The sequence below is a fragment of the Podarcis erhardii genome, assembly GCF_964252035.2.
Source record: "Podarcis erhardii genome assembly, chromosome: 8".
Taxonomy (NCBI): domain Eukaryota; kingdom Metazoa; phylum Chordata; class Lepidosauria; order Squamata; family Lacertidae; genus Podarcis; species Podarcis erhardii.
The window spans coordinates 3,902,518-3,929,207 of NC_138499.1; the positions used below are offsets into that span (position 1 = coordinate 3,902,518).

The following is a 26,690-nucleotide window of genomic DNA, read 5'->3' on the forward strand; positions in this document are numbered from 1 at the left end:
GAAATCTTCTTTCTTGTAGTTTGGAACCATTGCTCCGTGTCTGCTTCTCTGGAGCAGCAGAAAACAACCTTTCTCCCTCCTCTATGTGACATCCTTTTATATATTTGAACATGGCTATCATATCCCCCCTTAACCTCCTCTTCTCCAGGCTAAACATGCCCAGCTCCCTTAGCCGTTCCTCATAAGGCATCGTTTCCAGGCCTTTGACCATTTTGGTTGCCGCCCTCTGGACCCGTTCCAGTTTGTCAGTGTCCTTCTTGAACTGTGGTGCCCAGAACTGGACACAGTACTCCAGGTGAGGTCTGACCAGAGCAGAATACAGTGGCACTATTACTTCCCGTCGCGGGGATTCAAACCGCCGACCTTCTGATCGGCAAGTCCTAGGCTCTGTGGTTTAACCCACAGCGCCACCTGCGTCCCTCCATGAAGATTAAGTAATCAGTGGCAAATCAGTATCGACACCTTCAGAATAAGTATCCAAAGGAGACTTGGAATATTGCAGCCAATACTTGTTCAAATAATATTCAACACTTATATAAGAAGGGTGTTTATAACCACTCTGAAAGGCCAAAGCTTTTCTGATCTCCAGCCCCGATTTGGACCAAATGCTCTGTGCCCCCAGATAGGGCGTTCCTTTCTTCCCCATAGCATTTCCCAGGCAGGACCGGATTTAGGTTTGATGAGGCCCTAAGCTACTGAAGACGGGACGCAGGTGGTGCTGTGGATTAAACCACAGAGCCTAGGACTTGCTGATCAGAAGGTCAGCGGTTCGAATCCCCGGGCCGGGGTGAGCTCCCGTTGCTCGGTCCCTGCTCTTGCCAACCTAGCAGTTCGAAAGCACGTCAAAGTGCAAGTAGATAAATAGGTACCACTCTGGCGGGAAGGTAAACGGTGTTTCCGTGCGCTGCTCTGGTTCGCCAGAAGCTTAGTCATGCTGGCCACGATTTGGAAGCTGTACGCTGGCTCCCTCGGCCAATAAAGCAAGATGAGCGTCGCAACCCTAGAGTCGGTCACGACTGGACCAAATGGTCAGGGGTCCCTTTACCTTTACCTTTTAAGCTACTGAAGGTAATGGGGCCCTTTATATGTGACATTTTAGGGAGCAGTCTAGCAGACGGGGCCCATTACTTACGGTACATCAGGGGTCAGCAAACTTTTTCAGCAGGGGGCCGGCCCACTGTCCCTCAGACCTTGGGTGGGGGTCGGACTATATTTTAGGGGGGAAATGAACAAATTCCTATGCACCACAAATAACCCAGAGATGCATCTTAAATAAAAGCACACATTCTACTCATGTAAAAACACCAGGCAGGCCCCACAAAAAACCCAGAGGTGTATTTTAAATAAAGGGACACATTCTACTCGTGTAAAAACATGCTGATTCCCAGACCCCCTGGATTTAGAAGGCGATTGGGCCGGATTCAGCCGGGCCTTAGTTTGCCTAGCCATGACTTACATCATAGGAGTCTACACAACACAAAACACCGTTGCTGTATGTAGGTTTTATTTTATTTGTTTTTTTCTCTTATATGTTGGAAATGTACATCCAGTCCCCCCCCCTTTAATTTTTTTGGACCCCAAGAGAGTGGGGCCCTAAGCTATAGCTTGTTTATGTTATTGTATTTTAGTGTTCTGTTGGAAGCCGACCAGAGTGGCTGGGGAAACCCAGCCAGATGGGCAGGGTATAAATAATAAATTATTATTATTCTAGCTCTTGCGTAAAACGGCACTGCTCCCAGGGCGCATTATGGAAAGCTTTCGTTTCTGGTGAAAACGCACCTCAGCAGCAAGAAACGAAAGAGAGATGCGAAGCCCAGGAGGTGGGTTTGGGGAGGAACAACAAAATTAGAAAAAAGCTTTGCAGCCTCCGCCAAGCCGCCTTGGATTTGAGGAGAAGCTACACGTGGGTTGATCTCATCCGGCCCCTCCGGCGGTTTATAAGCAGCTTGCGCCTAAATTGCTGCGCGCTGGGCAGCTGCTGCAAGACGGAACCGTCGCTTGGTCCGCTGTTTTCATTTTTTCTTTTTGCAACCCAGCGCAAGAGTTTTCGCCGCCCCTCCACCCCGGAGGTGGGATCCTTTTTTTTGCAAAAAAAAAGATAAGGGGGGGAAAAGGAAGCGCCGACAAGACTGCATCCAAGATGAAGGCGTCTTTTGCAATCCTCCTGGCCGCCTGTCTCTGCGTGCAAAGAGGTGAGGCCTTTCCATTTTCACGAGACCCCCCCATACAAAATAAGATTTTCTCCCCCCATCTCCCCGCCCAATATCAATTTAGGTTATGTTTAAGGATGCCCGTTATCTGCTAGCAGGCGTTGCTGCCGCGTCTGCCTTTATCTCTGCAAAGCGGGGGGAGGATGGCTTGCTTTTGCGCCTGGTTTGCGAAAATGGGCGTTGCAGGGGGCTGGTTAAAAGTGCGCAACGTACGCCGCGATCCTAAACCTCTGGGAGGAAGCGCCGCTGGATTGCACAGGAATTTCTTCTGGGTAGGCGTGGCTTAGGGTTGCGCTCAATCCTAAGGCTGCCGCCCTGACCCCATTTGCCTGGGATTGTCCTGCGGTTCTGTGCGCGCGTTAAATGAGAAAGGAGGCCCGCCGGGCGCACCTGGGTCCGCTTTCGAGTCAATGTGCGCGTGAAACAGTGTGGCGTAGTGGTTAGAGTGGTGGGTTAGGATCCTGGAGACCGGAGTTGGGGAGGAAGGGTGGGATGCGGATTGGGCAGGAAAAGCCCCCTCTGACGTCAGACAGGTCGGCCTGTGGTGATGAGCAGGGAGGCACTCAGCACATGCTCAGAGACGTTCTCGGTGCAAGGGCTTTGCAAGAGTCGGGGGAGGGGCGGCTGCTGGGAATGGTACCAGGATCTCCCCCCCCCCCCATGGCGGCACTCCTGGAATGTCATTTTTGAATGGAGATGGAGAAGGGACTGAGTTAATTTTAATCTGATGTATTCTTTTGAAACACAAAATTTAAAAGTATGGATGTGGGTTTTTCTTGATTTTATTGCTTTATCTTTCTGTAAACTCTTGCATGCATGGGAGCAGGGCCGGGAACAGAAGGTGGCAACCCCTACAGAGTGCCAGAAAAATCCAGGGATGGGGGAAGGGAGAAGCAGTCCACGAGGTCTTTCCCACCCCCTTTGTCTGAGGGTCTGGAGCTTTGCCAGGGACTCTTGTAAGTCTCTTGCAAAAAACTCCGGGTTTTGTGGTCGCTCCCATTGTGGTGCTGTGGAATTTTTCCGGGATGATGTAAAAGCTGGGATGGTACGGAATGGGAAGGAATGCCCTCCAGCTGTTTTTGGACTACAACTCCCATGATCCCAAAGCTAACAGGACCAGTGGTCAGGGATGCTGGGAATTGTAGTCCATCACTGAATTAAATGGATGTGCCAGAGATGTATCAGAGGAATATTTTAGAGCGGAAACATTTATGTTTTTTTCTTCTTCCTGGAATGCCGGTTCCAGGATTCTGTGGCTCAGTGCCTGTCCCAGCTAGTCCTTTGCGATGGGTAAAATTCTGCTGATCCTTTTCGGGCTGCTGGCACCATCCCTTTCCCTCTCAGTGAATATCCCTTCCCCATCCCCCAAGTGATTTATGCCCTATTCAAAACAGCATTGTAAAAAACCCAGAGAGCATGAAAACCAAGCCTGTACACAAGCCCTGACCTGCCTTTTCCTACTGTTAAAAAGCTTTTGTGTTTCAATAACCCAATTACCTCTGGTCCTTCCTGGTGGAGAGGATATGGATGGCTAGCAGTAGCCACTATGGCTTACCTGCTTACAGGTTTTTCCACAGGCATCTGCATGGCCATTGTGAGAACAGGATCCTGGAGTCCCGGAGGGGGCAGTGGCCGGATCCAGCAGGCTCTGCTTACATTCTTACGTTCCGTAATTGAATGAACAGCTGTAGAGTTGTATCTCAAGAGGAATCGGGTTCCTCTGGCAAACAATGGAAGTATTCTGTATTTATTTTACTTGTTACAATGGAGGTCAGGTCCTGGCAAGCCTGCCTCTCTGTTTACACGGAAAGCAGAGGGAAGCCTTTTGGAAACTGCATTCCTTAACCAGGCAAAGGGGATGAAGATTGGGATCCAGCTGTTTCTTGGGGGAGATTACCCACCATCACTTACCTGCTCATTGAGGAACGCCAGGTTCCCTATGAAATTACCGTATTTTTCGCACTATAGGGCGCACCAGGTCATAGAGTGCACCTAGGTTTTTGGGGGGGGGGTAAAGAAAAAAAGATCCCCCCCCGAGCCCCCGTTTTTAGCCTCGGGGCTGGGGCGGGGGAAGCCCCCCAGAACAGGTCTGGGAGCAAAGGCGAGGTTACACTCAACCTCGCCATCGCTCCCGGAGCTTGCTGCTATCCGAAGCCTGGGGAGCGCGGCTCTGTAGCCCGTTGCGCACCCCGGGGCTTAGGGCAGCTACCTGCAAGCCTGTGGCGCCCGGCGGGACCTCCCGCCGGGCTCCCAAGGCTTGCGGATAGGTGCCCGAAGCCTGCATTTGCTCCATAGGCCGCACACACATTTCCCCTTCATTTTTGGAGGGGAAAAAGTGTGCCCTATAGAGCGAAAAATACGGTAGTTTGAGATCATGTCCCACCGTTCCTTCCAAGGGTGCCCAGAGCTTCAGGTCTCTTAATTTTGATCTGTGATCAGGAAAGTGATTCACAGATGGTTTTTAACTCTGGAGTAGGCTTGCTAAGAGGAACCATGGAAAGAGAAGAAGGGAAGTCATTGATATATCGAGGATGTAAAAAGAGTATTTTAAATTGTAAAATAGAATGTGTGTGTGAAAGTGAAAGAAGAGGAAAGCACTGGTGTGGTATAATAATAATAATAATAATAATAATAATAATAATAATAGTTAATTAATAATTTATTATTTGTACCCCCCCCATCTGGCTGGGTTTCCCCAGCCACTCTGGGCGGCTTCAAACAAAGACCAAAAATACACTAATATGTCACACATTAAAAACTTCCCTGAACTTCCCTGATGTCTTCTAAAAGTCAGACAGGTGACATCTGGTGGGAGGGTGTTCCACAGGGTGGGTGCCACCACCGAGAAGGCCCTCTGCCTGGTTCCCTACAACCTCACTTCTCGCAGGGAGGGAACCACCAGAAGGCCCTTGGCGCTGGACCTCAATGTCCGGGCAGAACGATGGGGGTGGAGATGCTCCTTCAGGTATACAGGACTGAGGACATGTAGGGCTTGAAAGATCAGCACCAACACTTTGAATTGTGCTTGGAAACAATGTACCGTAAATCTTTCAAGTTTTGTGGTCTTGGCGGCCGCTGCCAGTCACCAGTCTAGCTGCTGCATTCTGGATTAGTTGTAGTTTTGGGTCACTTTCAAAGGTAGCCCCACGCAGAGCACATGGCAGTAGTCCAAGCGGGAGATAACCAGAGCATGCACCACTCTGGAGAGACAGTCTGCGGGCAGGGAGGGTCTCATCCAGGGTACCAGATAGAGCTGGGAGACAGCTGCCCTGGACACAGAATTGATCTGTGTAAAGAACGTCAGGGCTTGATGGCGCATGGGGCGTAGTTTTGGACACCAGTCACATGCCGCGGGCACCTTCTTCCCCCGAGACAGTTTAGCAGAACTGGGAGGAAATAAAGGGGAAGTATAATAGTTTACTAGGCAGGGGTAGAAAACACAGAAGCAGTACCTGTGCTGCCTGCCAGATGTTGCTGAAATTCCTCTCATCATCCCTGCCCATGTTAGCAGTCTACAGTATCTGGGGGGCACCAGGTTGCCAAAGCCTGGTACCTCTCAACTTTCCATACCATTGAGTTACTAATGGTGTGGTTTGGGGGGTTCCCCCTCCCCTTACCTTTGTTTTCCCCCTGCAGATTTTTGCCACCACAGTAGAAGGTCTAGGGCAGGGGTCAGCAACCTTTTCCATCCATGGGCAGGTCCACTGTCCCTCAGACCATTTGGGGGGCCGGACTATATATATATTTTTTTAGGGGAGGGAATGAATGAATTCCTATGCCCCACAAATAACCCGGAGATGGATTTTAAATAAAAGGACACATTGTACACATGTAAAGAACATGCTGATTCCTGGACCGTCTGCGGGCCGGATTGAGAAGGTGGTTGGGCCAGATCCGGCCCCCGGGCCTTAGTTTGCCTACCCTTGGTCATTTTTCACCCCAAAGGAAAGGGTTGTTATTGTTCATTTCATTTCTATGAAGTTCCATTATAGTCGAAAGGCTATTCATAAGAAATAAGGATTTAGTTTTTCATGTATGTTAAAACTCAGTCTGTTGTTTTTTTTAATTGTTTAACCACCTCAGTTAACAAATATGAATACTATAATGTTATTGTTTTAGTTAAATAAATTGTTATTAAGGAAATGATTATTTTTCTCCTCCCAATAAAGCACAGCATAAAAGTTGTCCAAATGCAAAGTTAACTTATTAAACCTCACAACAATTACCTAATTATCTGTCTATGTATTTATAATAGTATAACCAAATCAGTAATTTTTGATAGAACTGTAAAAACTACTCTGAAAATTTATTCTTCCAAAAACGAAACCTTCATCTGGTTGTAAATATTAAGACGATACCAGCAAGAATGAGTCTTTCTGTAAAAAAAGAAGAAGATTTAAATCAAGTCTTATGGACTAGTGATTTAAATCGATTGATTTTAATCAAATCCACCCTGGCTGGAAGGGGAAGTTAAAAAGGTGTATAAACGTTAGAACAGTTGAGTGGGTTGTGGGATGAGTGAAAGTGCCTACAGCAGGCATAGGCAAACTCCGGCCCTCCAGATGTTTTGGCACTACAACTCCCATCATCCCTAGCTAACAGGACCAGTGGTCAGGGATGATGGGAATTGTAGTCCCAAACATCTGGAGGGCCGGAGTTTACCTGTGCCTGGCCTACAGTTTCATCGTGGGTTTGCTTACTCAGATGTAAGCCCTGGCAACAAGAGGATATGGCCGAGTTGGAAGCGGGAAACTGTTGTGTCTAATTTTGGGGACGGTTTTAACTGTTTTTCAGCTTCGTCGCTGGTGTGCTGGTACTGCGAAGGAGCGGAATCGAATTGGGGCTGTTGGAGGTGGCAGATTTGCTCTGATTCCGAAACCTCTTGTGCCACCGTCTACGTTGGTGCAGGAATGGGTAGGTGTATTTAATTTTTTATTTTAAATAATTTTTATTGATTTTAACATATAAATTATAAAATGTACCACAAAACTTATCACTTATATAATCTTTTTAGACTTCCATCAGCACCTCTGATGATCCACTTCTTAGGCATTTCTTAACTTTATATTGCCTTTACATCTCTTAACAAATCATCCTTCCCCTATTTTTGCAATACTTCCAATAATGCTCCTCACAGAACTTCTTGCAACCCTACAAACGTCGTCTGATATTCACAAGTACTTTTCAAATAGTCCGTAAATTTACTCCAGTCTTCCGTGAATTTCTGGTCCTGTCGGTTTCGAATCCTTTCTGTTAGTTTATCTAGTTCTGCATAGTCCATTAACTTCATCCTCCATTCTTCAATTGTCGGTAATTCTTCTCGCTTCCATTTTTGGGCCAATAATATTCTTGCTGCTGTTATTGCATATAAAAAGAGCTTATATTCCTTTCTATTTATATCACTCCCAACAATGCCCAATAAGAATGCTTCTGGTTTCTTTATAAATGTATATTTTAACATTTTTTTATCTCATTATATATGTCCTAGAAGCATTTCACCTTTTTACATTCCCACCACATGTGATAAAATGTTCCCTCTTTTTCTTTACATTTCCAACATTTATTGCTGACTTTATACATTTTCGCTAATATACCATCTATACATGTAATATATCATCTATACATCATTTTCATCACATTTTCTTTTAGGGCACTGCATGCAGTAAATTTTAAACCTTTTTTCCATAATTTTACCCAATCTCTCAGCTGTATATTATACCCAAAATCTTTGGCCCAGTGAATCATAACTGACTTAACCTCCTTGTCCTTCAAATGCCATTCAAGCAGAAATTTATACATTTTAGACAAAATTTTTGAATCATTACTTAATACAGTGGTGCCTCGCAAGATGAAATTAATTCGTTCCGCGAGTTGCTTCGTCTTGTGATTTTTTTGTCTTGCGGATTCCCCGGGTATTAACAGTTTTACGAAAAAGGAAGCAAACCCGCAAGACGTTTTCGTCTTGCGAAGCAAGCCCATAGGGAAATTCGTCTTGCGAAGCACCTCGAAAAATGGAAAACCCTTTCGTCCAGCGAGTTTTTCGTCTTGCGAGTTTTTCGTCTTGCGGGGCACCACTGTATCTTAATTCAAACTTTGAACCACTTTCATCAAATCCTTTTTCCTTAGGGGTAGGTGTATTTTAAACTAGGGGCATGAGGGTTGTTTTACTAGGCAAGGAGATTCTTGGGTTAATAGACTGTGGGGTTTCCTGTCTTTTGCTACAATCAGCCTTCATCACTTGATGGATAGGCAAGACTCTCCCGATGGAGACCAAAAGCCCATCCAGTCTGGGATAGGGGTCTTGGTTTATTTTGGCTGGCATGGGTCGACCTGTCAAGTCCAAGGGACGCGGGTCTAAACCACGGAGCCTCTTGGGCTTGCTGATCGGAAGGTTGGCGGTTTGAGTCCCCACAATGGAGTGAGCTCCCATTGCTCTGTTCCAGCTCCTGCCAACCTAGCAGTTAGAAAGCACACTGGTGCGAGTAGATAAATAGGTATCGCTGCAGAGGGAAGGTAAACGGTGTTTCCTTGTGTTCTGGTTTAAGCCACGGTGTTCCGTTGCACCAGAAGTGGTTTAGTCCTGCTGGCCACATGACCTGGAAAGCTGTCTGTGGACAAACGCCGGCTCCCTCGGCCTGAAAGCGAGATGAGCGCCGCAACCCCATAGTCGCATTTGACTGGACTTAACCATCCAGGGGTCCTTTATCTTTTACCTGTCAAGCACCTCACATGTTGTGTGGTGACAGTTTCAGCGGGGTTCAGCCAGTGTCAGAAACTCAGATATACACTCTAATAGCCAAATGGCACCTTATACCTGGGTTACGGTTGCCACAATGGAATGTCTAGGTGCCACCTTTTCACAATGAAGCTGCTGCTTCTTAAAAGCTTCCCAGTTGTCTTTTAAAAGTAAAATAGTTGTTTATTGCCTTGACATCTGCTGGGAGGGCGTTCCACAGGGCAGGAGCCACCACCGAGAAGGCCCTCTGCCTGGTTCCCTGTAGCTTTGCTTCTCGCAATGAGGGAACCGCCAGAAGGCCCTCAGAGCTGGACCTCATGACCCGGAAGCTGTACGCCGGCTCCCTCGGCCAATAAAGCGAGATGAGCGCCGCAACCCCAGAGTCGGCCACGACTGGACCTAATGGTCAGGGGTCCCTTTACCTTTATCCTATCTCCTCCCAGTCTCCTCTTTTCCAGGCTAAACATACCCGGCTTCTTCAACCGTTCCTCATAAGGCTTGGTTTCCAGACACTTGGTTACCCTCCTCTGCACACATTCTAGCTTGTCAATATCCTTCTCAAATTGTGGCACCCAGAACTGGACCCAGGACTCCAGGTGTGGTCTGTCCAAGACAGAATAGAGTAGGACTGTGACGTCCCTTGATCTAGACACTAGGCTTCTATTGATGCAGTCTAGGATAGCGCTAACTTTTACTGCTGCTGCTGCATCACATTGCTGACTCACCTTAGGCTTGTGGTCCACCAAGACCCCTAGATCCTTTTCACATGCACTGCTAGTAAGCCAGGTGCCCTCCATCTTATATTAGAATCATAGAGTTGGAAGAGACCACAAGGGCCATCGAGTCCAACCCCCTGCCAAGCAGGAAACACCATCAGAGCACTCCTGACATATGGTTGTCAAGCCTCTGCTTAAAGACCTCCAAGAAGGAGACTCCACCACACTCCTTGGCAGCAAATTCCACTGTCAAACAGCTCTTACTGTCAGGAAGTTCTTCCTAATGCTTAGGTGGAATCTTCTTTCTTTCTCCCTCCTCTATGTGACATCCTTTTATATATTTGAACATGGCTATCATATCACCCCTTAACCTCCTCTTCTCCAGGCTAAACATGCCCAGCTCCCTTAGCCGTTCCTCGTAAAGCATCGTTTCCAGGCCTTTGACCATTTTGGTTGCCGCCCTCTGGACACGTTCCAGTTTGTCAGTGTCCTTCTTGAACTGTGGTGCCCAGAACTGGACACAGTACTCCAGGTGAGGTCTGACCAGAGCAGAATACAGTGGCACTATTACTTCCCTTGATCTAGATGCTATTAGTGCAGCTGGTTCTTCCTTTCTTTATTGGTTACGACGCAGCTATCCTATCTTGAATCCCAATTATGTCCTAACTGCTATTAGCTACCCTACCCAGTTTGCTGTCTCTCCTGGTATGTCCCACGGGGAGGACCTTACGGTCTTCAAACAAAAACAACTTGGAGGTCCTGGGCCACAGGGAGGTTAGGCTGGCATTCGTCTTGCGGGGCACCACTGTACTTTTTAGTAGGGAAAAGGTGTGTCTTATGGAGCGAAAAATACGGTAAACTGTGTTACTTTTACTGTTGTTAGCTGCTCTGAGCCTGGCTTCGGCTGGGGATGGTGGGATATAAATAAACTATTATTATAATTATAATTATTATTATTATTATTATTATTGATGGGCATCCCCTCTGTTGACTCGATTCCTTCCTTTCAGCTGGTTATTCGTCTCAGTCCATCACCAAAGGCTGTGTTCCGGTTTGCCCACAAATGGGGGTCAACCTTGGCTTCGTAGCCACGTCCGTCAGCTGCTGTTCGTCTTTCTTATGCAACATCAACGGAGCCAGCAGCGTCAAAACAAACCACCTGATCTTGGCTGCTGGGATCGCCGCCAGTTTCTTCTACCTCTTTGGACCCAGGCTGTGATTTTTTGAGAAATACTTGCACGCAGAAGGAGTCTGCTCAGTCTTCTCCGCCGAGAAGCCCCAAAATAATGTGTTTTTCAATGGCATATAATTCCATTGCTTTTTAACCCAAATGAATCTGTGTCTCTACACTTTGTATTGGTCTTAAGAGGAGAGAAAGCTTTTCCACTTATCTTTTTGGGGGTGGGGGTGGGGAAGGGGGGGGGAATGAGATGTTTTGTATGGCAACACTGCCCCCCTGAGGCTGCTGGGATTTTTGCACACCCTGGTGAGGAGCTGCTGTTTGTTGGGGGAATAATTTTGCACGGAATAGAAGCCAAAAACTCCACTGAACAAAACATTCCTAATCCCTATGGGGGGCTTTAAACAGGGGCCTTAAACTGTGTTTTCCGCTTGATGGCTCACCAGGAGGCAAAATCGACTGGGGGGGGGGAAACCCCTCGGATGAAATCTTTTTTTTTTTGTATATTCTTAATTTAGATCCAATTTTTTTCTTGTCACATTTCACATACAGAGCAATGTGACATGCACGAAGCGTTTGGATTCGGAGCAGGGATTTGGTTTTTTTGTTTTGCCTGTTAAAATTTTACATTAAAAAGTGAACACTGTCTAGGCAATTTTGCAAGCCATGTGGGTTTTCAACATACGGTTCTCTTGTGCTTTCTGAACTTTAATAAATACATTTTGGTTTTTACTTTACTTCATTCCCCCCTCTTCTGTTTTCCTGTCACAACATGCCTCCAGTTGCATGTTGTGTGTTTTCCTGAAATAACTTACGTTATTAATTACTTACCCTTCACTGTTAGGTTCCAGGGTGGATTACAACATTAATGTACGGTTTTGAAAACAATCACAAAAATAAGTTGGGTCCTAAAAACAATACACCTCAAGTGTCAAAAGCCATGATCTCCCACATTTCATAGAACCAGAATTGTAGAGTTGGAACAGGCAGGCAGGCAAGACTCCTCTGTTCAGACTCCCTGCCATGAAGGAATCTCAGCTAGATCGTTAGGAAGAACTTCGAAATCACGGTCTGGCAATATCTTAGGACCAACCAAATGTCACAACTTGGATGCCAGCTATTGCCTTGTCCAGTTTGTGTGTGTGAGAGAGAAAGAGGGAGGGAAAGCTACACACTGAAGTCAGCCTTACAATCAAGATTGCCCACTGTAGAGCAGATTGTTTCAATTCTTTAAAAAAAGGGCTAGAAACTTGTGTTTTAGCTGTAGTTCAACAAATGAAGCAGGGCTAGTTTTGTGCCCACTTGCAACCATTTTGAGTTGGGAGTAGAACAGGGGTCGGCAACCTAAGGCCCATTGGCCAGTAGCAGCCATTTTAATAATGGCTTTTTATTATACTTTTTCATGTACAGTTCCCGAGAACTCTTGATGTTTTCTTTATGAGGAAGCGGCTTGGAGAACCTTTGTTGTTTAGTCGCTTAGTCGTGTCCGACTCTTCGTGACCCCGTGGACCAGAGCACGCCAGGCACTCCTGTCTACAAAAGTAAATAAATATAACCTATCGGTGTTTCAGGAGATAACAGAAATCACTGGGTTAAGGCTGACCAAAAGTCCAGAGGTAGCATTAGTATCAATTTACGATGGGTGTGGAAGGTTCGCAGGCTACAAAGGACTTGCGCCCAGATTTATTGACAGCTGCACAAATTATTATAAGCCAGGAAGTGGAAGGGGCAAGAAGAATATAAAATGGAAGAATGGTATAAAGAGGTGTGGGGTATAGCTATTAACGATAAATTAACATGTGCCATTAAGGTAAGACGGGGAATATGCAGGAGAAATGATTTTGAGGAGATAATGGAGGGAGTTTGTAGAATTTTGTACTGTTAAAAAATGGAAAGGTGTCAAATCATCGCAAGAGGTATTGAAATTTTGGGAGGTTGGGTAGTTCCAATGGAATGGTCTCAGTGGTGGGGTGCACATTTTTATTCTTTATTTATGATGATTTGTCAAAATAAATAAAAACTGAATCTATCGGGGATCTTTTCCTCTGACGTTTCCTCACTGAGGTCGGCTGCCTCCTGACAACATTCGTTCCAAACATTCCACCAACTATAGTTCCGTCTCCATTGTGACACCCTTGTGCTTCTCCCCCTGTGCCTCAGCATCTTGCAACGATGGCAGGAGGGTATTGTTCCCTGTGCGCTTTCATTGTCCAGGATGCTAAAACGCACACATAGTTGGAACAGGCAGAGCTTTTCTTACCGTCCCCCTGGTTCCAGCAGGACGTTAGCTGCCAAGTCCTGTTCCAGGGCGTGTTGGCGGTGGCTGTCTTCAGAAAAGACACGGCTGACTGACAGGTAAGAGGGCTGGGGTGGGAGCAGAGGCAATCCTGGCAGATTTCAACCTGTCTGTAGGTTGATCTCTGGCTACCCATTTTAATATTATATTTGTCGTTTAGTCGTGTCCGACTCTTCATGACCCTCTGGACCAGAGCACGCCAGGCACTCCTGTCTTTCACTGCCTACCGCAGTTTGGTCAAACTCATGCTGGTAGCTTCGAGAACACTGTCCATCCATCTCGTCCTCTGTCGTCCCCTTCTCCTTGCGCCCTCCATCTTTCCCAACATCGGGGTCTTTTCCAGGGAATCTTCTCATGAGGTGGCCAAAGTCTTGGAGCCTCAGCTTCAGGATCTGTCCTTCCAGGGAGCACTCGGGGTTGATTTCCTTCAGAATGGATAGGTTTGATGATCTTGCAGTCCATGGGACTCTCAAGTCTTTTCCAGCATCAGAATTCAAAAGCATCAATTCTTCGGTGATCAGCCTTCTTTATGGTCCAGCTCTCACTTCCATACATCACTACTGGGAAAACCATAGTTTTTACTATACGGAGCTTTGTTGGCAAGGTGATGTCTCTACTTTTAATATTATAATATTATATACCAACTTTTTTTTTTTATTGGAACTTGTAACCTACCTTCAATCCAATTGTCCCAGCAGCTTAGAACTCAAGCTTCCTGGAGCATTTCTGTTAAAACTGGAGGCACAGCATGGCCATCTTAGCTGGTGGCTACTGAAAGCCTTCTCTTCCACAATTTTGTCCAATCCTCTTTGAAAGCTGTCCTAGTGGGTGTGCTCCAGTGGCAGGGAGTTCCATAGTTTAAGCCCTTTTCTTTTCCCTGTCCTGAATCTTCTAAACATGCAGCTTCACTGGATGTCTTCAAGAGAGCGAGAAGAACTTCTCTCTTTCCACAAGAGAGCGATTTTGTAAAGGAATAAAATTCTGTGTAATTTTTGTAAAGGAATACTTCTGAACTTTAAAGAAATATTCTGTAGAAGAATTTGTCCCTGTGAAGAACTCATCAAAGGGACCACTAGGTGGCGTTGTTGTTTGACTAAAAGGTAGTTTTCGGGCATCCACTGTTAATTCAGAATATGCAATTGCCTGTTCCTACTTCTTATGCGCTGACTCTGTCCGGGGGTTGGCAGGGAAACTTGGGGCTTGATGGAAATATCCACCCCTTTTGGTGTCTGCAGCAACTGGTAATCTCCAATAATAAAAATTATTGTGATGCATTAGAAGCAGGAAAACAGCCAGGGAGGTGGTCGGACTTTTGAATGACGAGGGAATTTAAGGTGTGCTAAAAGAGGGAATGCGGGTGGCGCTGTGGGTTAAACCACAGAGCCTAGGACTTGCCGATCAGAAGGTCGGCGGTTCGAAACCCCGCAACGGGGTGAGCTGCTGTTGCTCGGTCCCTGCTCCTGCCAACCTAGCAGTTCGAAAGCACACCAGTGCAAGTAGATAAATAGGTACCATTCCAGCGGGGAGGTAAATGGTGTTTCCGTGCGCTGCTCTGGTTCGCCAGAAGTGGCTTAGTCATGCTGGTCACATGACCCGGAAGCTGTACGCTGGCTCCCTTGGCCAGTAAAGCGAGATGAGTGCCACAACCCCAGAGTCGGTCACGACTGTACCTAATGGTCAGGGGTCCCTTTACCTTTAAAAGAGGGGAAAGGGGATTGCAGAGAAACTGAATCTGCGTAATAAGGACAGGTAAAACGAAGCAGCAGCAACGTGATACAGCGTTCACCTGCAGTGATGAAGGCAACGCTTCTGTGGGAATGTTCAGGGTGGCAGGAGAGGATATATTGATATATTGTTTATTAATATTCTTCCTAACTTGTGCTAGCAAGGTCCTTTACTTAGTAGAGTTTACATTCCCCTTTTACATGCACAGCAGATAGCTAGTTGCAGGCTCGTGTGAGCCTCTCACAATTATACAATTCAATCTGTCTCAGATTGAATTGTACGTTCCTGATAAGTTCCCTTGAATCCCTCTTAAAAGAATAAATACATCACAATCTAAGTCAATAAAAGAAGTTTACTTACATCAGTTCACTGTTGGATTCCGGAAGGCAGATTTAGTTAGAAACATGTACATGTGGATCTACTCCATGTGGGGGAATATGTAACCCCAGTGCTTCTGCTAGCTGAGATCTAGCAGAGCAGTCTTAGCTAAAAACTGGTCAAACGAAGAAGGAAGTCAAAAAGAGGGAGAGAGTGCTGCGTGACTCGTCCTTTTGTTACCTGGACAGGTTAGTCACACCCACCATCTATCACTTGCAAAAGGAAGGATGCTCCAGCCAGGAGGAACAGGAAGTTTTGAATGGCTGGACCAAACATTCCCTCGCGTGTCTTCTCTAGCATTTCAAGGAATGTTGTACTTGACTGCCTCTCATGGATCACATCCCACAGCTTCTGAATCTCTGTTCCTGGGGGATGGAGTAGAAGTGGGGAGAGAGCACTTTTGCATTGCTGGGCTTCCCAGGGGCCCCCGTTTGGCACTGTGAGACGTGATAGGCCTTTGGTCTGATGGTAGAATTAGACCCAAGTCCCATCTGGCTCAGCATCAGTAGAATGTTTTTAAATGGTACCATCTCCTTTCGCATTCCAACCGCCCTGGCTGCATGAATCACAAAGGAGAGAACTGTGTACAGTGGTACCTCGGGTAAAGTACTTAATTCGTTCTGGAGGTCCATTCTTAACCTGAAACTGTTCTTAACCTGAAGCACTACTTTAGCTAATGGGGCCTCCTGCTGCCGCTGCGCCGCCGGAGCACGATTTATGTTCTCATCCTGAAGCAAAGTTCTTAACCCGAGGTACTATTTCTGGGTTAGCGGAGTCTGTAACCTGAAGCGTATGTAACCCGAGGTACCACTGTACAGTCATAGCTTGGATCCCTGAACACCTTGCGAGTTGAACATTTTGGCTCCTGGACGGCGCAAACCCGGAAGCAAGTGTTCCGGTTTGCGAACGTTCTTTGGAACCCAAACATCTGGCCCTGCTTCGGACTGGCTGCAGGAGCTTCCCACAGCCAATCAGAAACCGTGCCTTGGTTTCCCACCGTTTTGGAAGTTGAACGGACTTCTGGAACAGATTCCGTTCAACTTCTAATGTACCACTGTACAGTCATACCTCTTGTTACGTCTGCTTCAGGTTAAATATTTTCAGGTTGCATCCCAAGGTGACCTGGAAGTACCGGAAAGCAATGTCCAGTTGCTCAAAATGATGTCACGCGCATGCGCAGAAGTGGTGAATTGCAACCTGCGCACGCGCAGATGCAGGTTGTGTTCTGCTCATGTTGCGAACGGGGCTCTGGAACGGATCCTGTTCGCAACCAGAGGTACCACTGTATTTCCTGGCTTAATTGTTGATGTGATGGTTTTGTACACCAAAGGGAACAGGGACTCCTCAAGGCGGGCTGCTTCATCCTAGCGGCGGAGGAAGACGCAAAATGATGAAGGTTCTTCCTGTCCTACTGTTGACCACCATCTTGTGGACTAAAACGGGTGAGTCTTTGACATGACGGTCATTTGCTCCTGGAACAACCTCCTTAGCTTGGAGAGGAGAAGACTGACAGGTGAAAGGATGGCAACCTTCAAGCATCTGAAGGGCTTTTCACGTGGAAGATGGAGCAAGCTTGTTTTCTGCTGCTCCAGAGGAAAGGACCTGAATCAGTGGATTCAAATTACAAGAAAGAACATTCCAACTAAGCATTGGGAATAACTTTCTGAGGGTAAGAGCTATTCAACAGAGGGATGGACCAGCTCAGAAAGTGGTGGATGTCCATTATTGGAGATTTTTAAGGTTGGAGAAGCCATCTGTCAACAACAACAACAACAACAACAACAACAACAACAACATATTTATACCCTGCCCATCTGGCTGGGTTTCCCCAACCACTCTGGGTCGCTTACAACACATATAAAAACATAGTATAATCTCAAATGTTAAAAACCTGATACAGGGCTGCATTCAGAAGTCTTCTAAAAGTCAGATAGTTGTTTTTCTCCTTGATATCTGGTGGGAGGGTGTTCCACAGGGTGGGTGCCACTACCAAGAAGGCCCTCTGTCTGGTTCACTGTAACTTGGCTTCTCACAATGAGGGAACTGCCAGAAGGCCCTTGGCGCTGGACCTCAGTGTCCGGGAAGAACGATGGGGGTGGGGACGCTCCTTCAGGTATACAGGACCGAGGCTGTTTAGGGCTTTAAAGGTCAGCACCAACCCTTTGAATTGTGCTTGGAAACGTACTGGGAGCCAATGTAGGTCTTTCAAGACCGGTGTTATGTGGTTTCGGTCCAGAATTCTTTGGCCCCAATTCCTGCATTGCAGGAGGTTGGACTAGATGAGCCTTGGGGGTTCCCTTCCAACTCTACAATTCTGTGATTTTTGTGGGCATCTTGGAAAGGAGCACAAGGACATGGTTTGACCCAGCAGCCAGCCACCCATGGTTGGTTGCTCAGATGCCCTCTTAAGAGACCTTCTGGGGAGAGACCTGGCGATCCCTGGTCACCGTATTTTTCACTCCATAAGACGCACCTGCTCATACGACACACCTAGTTTTTAGAGGAGGAAAACAAAACAAAACAAATATTCTGAATGAAACAGTGGGTGTATGATTCTTGTGGTTCATGCTATGGCCACAGACATGTGATTTGATGGTGAATTTGGGGTGACCCAATGCAAAGATCCTGAGGATCCATGTGGATCTGTGCTTTGTAACCACATTTTTGCACCATTGCGGCCCCAGGAAACAGTGGATACGTGATTTTTTGGTGCAGGCTGTAGCCATGGACATCGTATTGTATCGTAAAACCTTTATTGGCATCACATGCAACATCCAAAACAAATCAATACAGAATTACCACTTCCCCAGTGGTACAAAACATTTGCTAAAAGAAAGGAGGCATTCGCTCCATAAGACGCAGACATTTCCCCTTACTTCTTAGGAAGAAAAAAGTGCGTCTTATGGAGCGAAAAATACGGTAGGTTGTTCTGGTACTTAGCCAGTTTCATTTGAAAGTCCCAGCGAAGACAGATTTCTCCCCCATCTTTACTGTGTGTGTTTTATTTTATTTTAAAAAGTTGCTTCTTTCTTGCAGCTTCTTCCCTGGAATGTTATACCTGCAATGAAACGAAATATTCTGGTTGTGACACTGTTGTGAACTGTTCTAAAACAGATCGCTTCTGCACGCGTTACACTGGTAAGCATGGGGAGGCTGAGTGTAGCCATTGCGCCTAGTAGCCATCGGTGGCCCTCTCCTCCATGAATTTGTCTAATTCTTTTTCAAAGCCATCTAAATTGGTAGCCATCACTGCTTCATGGGGAAGTGAGTTCCATAGTTTAACTATGGATGCATGAAAAAGTATGTTATTTATTTGGTCCTTAGTTTTCCAGCATTCATCTTCCCTTGATGCCCATGAATTCAAGGGTTAGGAGAGTGGGAGAAAAACTGTCCCTCTCCACTTTCTCCAGGTTATGCATTATTATGTTGCCTTTTGCTTGCCTTTTCTCGAAAATCAATGAAACAATAAAATTATAGCTTTCTGTGGGTTAAACCACAGAGCCTGGGACTTGCCGATCAGAAGGTTGGCGGTTTGAATCCCCGTGACGGGGTGAGCTCCCGTTGCTCGGTCCCTGCTCCTGCCAACCTAGCAGTTCGAAAGCACGCCAATGCAAGTAGATAAATAGGTATTGCTCTGGCGGGAAGGTAAAGGGTGTTTCCGTGTGCTGCTCTGGTTCGCCAGAAGTGGCTTAGTCATGCTGGCCACCAGACCTGGAAGCTGTATGCCGGCTCCCTTGTCCAATAAAGCGAGATGAGTGCCGCAACCCCAGGGTCGTCTGCGACTGGACCTAATGTTCAGGAGTCCCTTTACATTTAACCATGGCCCACGCAGGTGGTGCTGTGGGTTAAACCACAGAGCCTAGGACTTGTCGATCAGAAGGTCGGCAGTTCAAATCCCTTCGACGGGGTGAGCTCCCGTTGCTCGGTCCCTGCTCCTGCCAACCTAGCAGTTCGAAATCATGACAAAGTGCAAGTAGATAAATAGGCAGTGGCATAGCGTGGGGGTTGCAGGGGGGGCCACCCGCTCCTGGCGCAACATCTGGGGGGGGCGCTCAAGACTTGAGTGCTAAAATCCACGGGTTAGGGGGCGCAAATTATTTGCCTTGCCCCGGGTGCTGACAACCCACGCTACGCCTCTGTAAATAGGTACCACTCTGGTGGGAAGGTAAACAGTGTTTCCATGCGCTGCTCTGGTTTGCCAGAAGTGGCTTAGTCATGATGGCCACATGACCCGGAAGCTGTATGCCAGCTCCCTCGGCCAATAAAGTGAGATGAGCACCGCAACCCCAGGGTCGTCCGCGACTGGACCTAATGGTCAGGGGTCCCTTTACCTTTACCGTTAACCATGGCCCTTTCCCATCCTCTCCCTTTTAGAAACAACCTCTTCCACCGGCTATGCTGTGGAGCAACGCTGCTCCAACACTTGCTTGGTCGCCAAGGTTAGTTGGCCGTCGCTGTTTACTTTCACCTGCTGTCAAGAGGACAGGTGCAACGGCACAGTGAATGTAAGGTTTGGCATGCTTATGCTGCTGGTGCTGGTTGTCATCAGAGCTTTGATTTGACCAGGAACTGAGACCCCGGGTGGGCAGAACGGAACTAAGGCGAAGCCCCTGCCCAGAAAGCAAGTTGTCTATCTCGGCGGCCAGTTTTAGCCAAGGTGCACAGAGTAATCCCACCACCAAAAAGGCCCTGTACCTTATTTTTTATTATTATTGCTGTGTTGCCTTCTGGACACTCTTTCAGGGAGTAAAGTCTAGTACCACCAGTGGCAGACTGATGTACCAAAAGCTGGACTTCTGGGACAGTTTGGAGGCTTGGGTCAGCTTGTGCCCATCACGTCATGTCTGATAGCTCATGCAAAAAGAAAAAAGAGTAATGAAAAGACTGAACCCCTTCCAGGGAGATTTTAATCGTTATTCAGAAGAAAGGAGAGTTAAATGACAAACATCCCCAGGCAAAAGTTACATGGCTCAGTAGCTGAGCTTTGTGGGGATCACTGGACCTTCGGGAAATGAATGGACACTAAACAGCAGCAAACTCTTCTGGAGCCAGCGTCGCCTTTTTGTACTTTTAAATGATGTGTGAGTTTTTCAGAAACTGCTAATAAAAGCTTTTTGTCCCATATATCTGAGGGGCTTCTTTTTGCTTCTTCCCAGTTCTGAATTCTGAGTGGTCTTGCGGCTACGGACATCATCATCATCATCATCATCATCATCATCATCATCATCATAAAAATAAATAAATAAATAAATAAATAAATAAATAAATAAATAAATAAATAAATAATTTATAGCCCGCCCATCTGGCTGAGTTTCCCCAGCCACTCTGGGCGGCTTCCAATCGAGTGTTAAAAATAATACAGCATTAAATATTAAAAACTTCCCTAAATAGGGCTGCCTTCAGATGGCTTTTAAAGATAAGATAGCTACTTATTTCCTTCACATCTGAAGGGAGGGTGTTCCACAGGGTGGGTGCCACTACCGAGAAGGCCCTCTGTTTGGTTCCCTGTAACCTCACTTCTCGCAATGAGTGAACTGCCAGAAGGCCCTCGGCGCTGGACCTCAGTATCTGAGCTGGATGGTGGGGTGGAGACGCCCCTTCAGGTATACTGGACCGAGGCCGTTTAGGGCTTTAAAGGTCAGCACCAACACTTTGAATTGTGCTCGGAAACGGACTAGGAACCAATGCAGATCTCTCAGGACTGGTGTTATGTGGTCCCGGCGGCCGCTCCCAGTCACCAGTCTAGCTGCCACATTCTGGATTAGTATGGTGGTACCTTGGGTTAAGTACTTAATTCGTTCCGGAGATCCGTTCTTAACCTGAAACTGTTCTTAACCTGAAGCACTACTGGAGCACAATTTTTGTTCTCATCCTGAAGCAAAGTTCTTAACCCGAGGTACTATTTCTGGGTTAGCGGAGTCTGTAACCTGAAGCGTATGTAACCTGAAGCGTATGTAACCTGAGGTACCACTGTGGTTTCGAACAGTCACTGTTGATTTTTGGATCCCTGTACCACACTTGAATCAGTGCCTGAATGAGCTTCTCTATAGTCGTACAGTCTACAGCACAGAGGTGACTTTTGCATATAGTCCACAAATTCTCATCGGGATTTACGTCCGGGGAATTCCCTGGCCAATCAAGTACCTGCATTTGCTGCTCTGTCATGAATTCCTTCACCACTTTTGATGTGTGACAGGGGGCTAGGTCCTGTTGCAATATCCCAGTACCATCAGGACACCTCTTTTCCAGCTCTAGAATAACTCTCTTTCGTGGAACCTCAATATATTGTGGCGAGTGCATCACTCCTATTGGCTGCAGGCTTCCGACACCATAATGATCAACTGACTTTTCGTGTTTGTTTTGAGCACAGGATGACGAGTAAGAGAGAAAATACGCTTTGTTTCAATTAATTTGCACAAGGATATAGGATATAAGTAATGGGCCCCGCCTGCTAGCCTGCTCCCTAAAATACCACTGGTTTGCTCATTTCTATATATAGGGTGCCTACATTCTGCATGTGCAAATGACTTTACAGTGGTGCCTCGCAAGACGAAAAGAATCCGTTCCGCGATTCTCTTCGTCTAGCGGTTTTTTCGTCTTGCAAAGCAAGCCCATAGACAGCTTAGCGGATTAGCGCTATTAGCGGTCTAGCGGCTTTTAGCGATCAGCTGAGAAGCGGCTTATCAGCGGATCAGCTGTTAAGCGGCTTAGCACTTAGGAAAAGGGCGAAAAAAGCGAAAAAACCCCGCGGGAACTCGCAAGACTTTTTCGTCTTGCGAAGCAACCCCATAGAGAAATTCGTTTAGCGAAGCGCCTCCAAAACGGAAAACCCTTTCGTCTAGCGGGTTTTCCGTCTTGCGAGGTGTTCGTCTTGCGGGGCACCACTGTAGATACTTTTTAGGTCCATAAATTACCATATAGCATATATTCAACACAAAAAAGCAGCAATTTGTTGTTGACAAAGGACAGCTGGGCATATAAAGGGTCCCATTACCTTCAATAGCTTAGGATCTCATCAAACCCCATTCCGGCCCTGACCACGATACCACTTTAAACTGTCATGGCTTCCCCCAAAGAATTCTGGGAGCTGTAGTTTGTTCAGGGTGTTCAGAGTCCTTGGGAGACTTCCATTCCGTTCAAGGAAGCACCATTCCCAGAGTGGTTCTACAATCAATCCATCTTCACAGGGAACTCTGGGAATTGTTCATTTTTTGCCCAAGTGTCTCCACCTTGCTTATTGTATTTAATCACAAGCGAGAGGAGTAAAGCTCCTGTCAATCAGAAGAGGAAAAGAACAGCAGTCATGCAAAGGGGAAGAAAGAAGAAGGAATTCACCGCTCAGCCAGTTTCAGGTAAGTTGCATGAAACCGCCCAAGTCTTACCATAATCGTATTGTTCTGGGCAATTCAATATGAGAAAAATACCCTGACCGCACATGTCAGTTCACACTGTTGGTAAAAGAAAATGACAGCAGAGATGCTGTTTTCGTGGGCCTTCTAAAGCTCTTTGCGGGCGAATTTGCCTGTGGAAAGGTGTGTTCAGAACAGGGTGTTTTTTTTGGGGGAGGATTTTAACAAAATGTTTATTACAAAAGAAAAGGTCATCAGGCAACATATATGAATATAATCAGGTGACTGGGGATTGGAAAATTCATCAGCCAGCTCTATGAATAGCAAGATAGATAGATAGATAGATAGATAGATAGATAGATAGATAGATAATACTTTATTCGGCTATAAGCCCACAAGGTAAAACAAATCAATAAATAAAATAGCATTTTACATTCTAAAATATCAACTAAAATATTTCAACGCATAATCTCCTTCACATTACTTACAATCTCTAGATGTACCGTATTATGGCCTTGAAGACAAAGATAGTGCATAGAGTTTACTAGATTTTTAATAGTCATGCGGCATTCCATGAAGTCTTTTATATGAAAGAACTGAAATCAGGAATCTGGCAACCTGTAATGTTCTATAAGAGTCAATGTCCTGAAGTAGATAGGCTAGATGTAATTCAGGTGGTTTAGCAACAATCGCTTCTCGGCCTTTTGGCTAAGATCAAGTGTAGTATGAATAGCAAGAAGCCTTGCACTTTCCTTCATCGGGGTAGTGAGCAGTCGTAGGTCAAAAATACTTGTAAATGATAAGAAGATGCTATTGGCTAAAGCCATCAGCGCACCATAAAGGCCTCTTGGTGGTTACCCAGAAGACAGCTCTTTGCTGGACTAGGCTCTCGAGCACCTACAGCCTTCTGACCATAGCTGTCAACTTACAGATTTTAAAATAAGGGACCAGCAGCCTTGAAAATAAGGGACCAGCAGCCAAATAAGGGACCTGCAGCCTCACCTGTTCCAGGCACTCCAGTCTTCCTGTCCTCCTGCAGTCTGGTCAAACTCATGCTGGTAGCTTCGAGAACACTGTCCAACCAACTTTGTAACCAGAGGTTCAACTGAATAGAATCTGAATCACATGCACCACATGGCCTATGCAGCCTCAACGTAAGATGGCTCCCCGGCCTGGCTTTGCACTGCAAAGTTTGCAGCAGCATGTACAACAAAATGGCGTCCAGCATTCAAAAACCCCCTCAGCTTGCATTAACTAGCCACACACAAGGCATGCAAGCTCCACCCCCCAGTCATTCTTAGACTTCTTATTGGGTGAGCAACACAGCCAAGCAACACAGTTGGAGCCTCCCTCCTCCCTGGCCGGCAGGGAGGGAGGGAAAGGAGCTGCTTCCTTTGAAATTTAAGGGGCATCATTTAAGGGACATTTAAGGGACATCCATCAATAAGGGACAGCAGCGGGACATGGCGCTGGAATAAGGGACTGTCCCTTCAAATAAGGGACACTTGACAGCTATGCTGCTGACAGCCTATTATTTGCCAGCAATTTGGGGGTTCTCCATGCAGGAACATCTTGGAAATGTAGCACTCCTTGTTGACAGGTTTCGATTTCTTCTTGCCTTTCCCACTCTTGGGCACCTCTGTCCACATCTCCTTAACATTTTCCAACACCATGTTGCAGTGCCTGTCAAAGGCTTTGACCCGGCCAAGCAGTTTCTTGTTGTTTCGACAGTTGATTAGCACCTGAGTAGTTTTTTATGGACTGGGTGAGAACAGAAAGGGCGAGTGTTGAACTCTTCCTCCTCCCTCTTCTGCAGCTCCTCTGGGGTCATCTCACTCTTGGGCTTGTTTAAGAGGCTCAGGGCTGGGCCCTTCTCATCTTCCTAGCCGTCAACTCACGCGGCGAACTGCTCCGTCACGGGTTTGCAAATGTGAGAGCCTTCCCAGGGCAATTCGCTTCCGGGGCATTTCCAAACCTGCCCGGCCGGCCCTTCGTGTTCAGAACAGTTGACACGGACCGTATCCTAGATGGTGTCTTGGACTAATATCTGGATTTTCATTGCAAGAAAACAAAGCCCAAATCAAAGAGGTCCTCACACTGGCTTACTAGTAGCACAAGTGAAAAGGATCTATGGGTCTTAGCAGACCACAAACTGAACAGGAGTCAGCAGAGTGATGCAGCAACAAAAAAAGTGAATGCTATTCTAGCCTGCATCAACAAAAGTACAGTGTCCAGGTCAAGGGAACTCATCATGCTACTCTATTCTGCCTTGGCCAGACCTCACCTGGAGTTCTGTGTCTGGTTGTGAACAACACAGTCTAAGAAAAATATTGACAAGGTGGAAATTGTGCAGGGTGTGGGAATGTTCAGGGAGGCAGGAGAGGATATATTGTTTATTAATATCCTTCCTAACTTGTGCTAGCAAGTTCCTTTTCTTAGCAGAGTTTCACATTCCCCAGCGAATAACTGGTTGCAGGCTTGTGTAAGTCTCTCACTATTAGGTTCCTGGTAAGTTCCCTTTTATCCCTCTTAAAAGAATAAACACGCCACAATCTTGTTTAAAGTATATAAAAGAAGTTTACTCACATTCAGTTCACAGTTGGATCCCTGAAGACAGACTTAGTTACAAAGTATATACATGTGGATCTATCCCATATGGAGATAATCTCAGTGTCCTCTGTTGGAAGCCAGCAGAGCATCTCTAGCTAAAAAGCTGCTCCAATGATGGAGGAAGTCAAAGAGAGAGAGAGAGGGAGCTACATGCCTCTTGCTTTTGTTACCTGTACAGGTAAGGTCACGCCCACCTCTAGTCACATGCAAAGGAAGTATATCCCAGCCAGGAGGAAACAGGAAGTTTTTGACTGGCTGGACCAAACATTCCCCTGCATGTCCACTCTAGGAAAACAAGGAATGTTGTACTTGACTGCTACTTATGTATCACATCCCACACAGGGAAGGTGACCAAGATGGTCAAGGGACTGGAAACCAAGCCTGATGAGGAATGGTTGAGGGAATTGGGGATGCTTATGTCATGGCTAAAAATTGGCCACTATTTCTGTAATGCTAAAAGAACTACCGTAAGTCAGCATGAGTCAGCGGCCTACAATCACTCATGCAACCTTTCACCAAATTGTACCTGTATATATGGAGTGGTCAATGTTAGTGTTGGGTGTGGGTTGGTTGGATGGTAGAAAGCTGGTTGTGTTTGGTGTGTGTAAAAGCTGTCGGTCGTGGTTGGAGAAGAAGACTTTTTAAGAATAAAAGCAGCAATACTCTGCAAAAAGACTCTTGTGCCAACTAAGGTCCGAGGACTAGGCAAAGGAGTAAAAAGGAGGTCAGAACCTTTTCTTTTTCAAACACTGACAGCTTAGCCAGGCGACGTGATAGCCATTTTCAAATCTCTGAAGGGCTGTCACATGGAAGATGGAGCACTTTTCTTCTTCTTCTTCTTCTTCTTCTTCTTCTTCTTCTTCTTCTTCTTCTCTTTCTTCTTCTTCTTCTTCTTCTCTTTCTTCTTCTTCTTCTTCTTCTCTTTCTTCTTCTTCTTCTTCTTCTTCTTCTTCTTCTTCTCTTTCTTCTTCTTCTTCTTCTTCTTCTTCTTCTTCTTCTTCTCTTTCTTCTTCTTCTTCTTCTTCTTCTTCTTCTTCTTCTTCTTCTTCTCTTTCTTCTTCTTCTTCTTCTTCTTCTTCTTCTTCTTCTTCTTCTTCTTCTTCTCTTTCTTCTTCTTCTTCTTCTTCTTCTTCTTCTTCTTCTTCTTCTTCTCCTCCTCCTCCTCCTCCTCCTCCTCCTCCCTCCTCTTCCTCTTCTTCTTCTTCTTCTTCTTCTTCTTCTTCTTCTTCTTCTTCTTCTTCTCCTCCTCCTCCTCCTCCTCCTCCTCCTCCTCCTCCTTCTTCTTCTTCTTCCTCCTCCTCCTTCCTTCTTCTTCTTCTTCACCAGAGGGTCCTAAGAAAGGAGATTCCAACTCAACATTAGGAAGAACTTTCTGACAGCAAGAGCTCTTCGATGGCAGTGGAACGAACAATCTTGGAAATCTTGGAAGGTGGTGGACTCTCCTTCATTGGAGGTTTCCAAAGAGAGGTTGGATGACCATCTGCCAGGGA

At 46.3% G+C, this 26,690-nt stretch overlaps 2 protein-coding genes and 1 long non-coding RNA gene across 3 annotated transcripts; 2 read left to right on the forward strand and 1 right to left on the reverse strand.

Moving 5' to 3' along the window:
• Positions 1-1,915: 1,915 nt before the first annotated feature.
• LOC309349021 (lymphocyte antigen 6E-like) lies at positions 1,916-11,579 on the forward strand. The gene is made up of 3 exons (XM_081874878.1): positions 1,916-2,192; positions 7,005-7,124; positions 10,673-11,579. The coding sequence occupies exons 1-3, from the start codon at positions 2,141-2,143 to the stop codon at positions 10,879-10,881; spliced, it is 381 nt and encodes a 126-aa protein (XP_081731004.1). The 5' UTR covers positions 1,916-2,140; the 3' UTR covers positions 10,882-11,579.
• Positions 11,068-16,698, reverse strand: LOC309349075. Its single transcript, XR_014159669.1, has 2 exons — positions 16,567-16,698; positions 11,068-13,186 (listed from the first exon to the last, which is right to left on the reverse strand). It is a non-coding gene; the product is annotated as an uncharacterized lncRNA (long non-coding RNA).
• LOC309349027 (uncharacterized protein) lies at positions 16,567-20,365 on the forward strand. Its single transcript, XM_081874883.1, has 3 exons — positions 16,567-16,683; positions 18,278-18,379; positions 19,616-20,365. The coding sequence occupies exons 1-3, from the start codon at positions 16,629-16,631 to the stop codon at positions 19,801-19,803; spliced, it is 345 nt and encodes a 114-aa protein (XP_081731009.1). The 5' UTR covers positions 16,567-16,628; the 3' UTR covers positions 19,804-20,365.
• Positions 20,366-26,690: the final 6,325 nt, after the last annotated feature.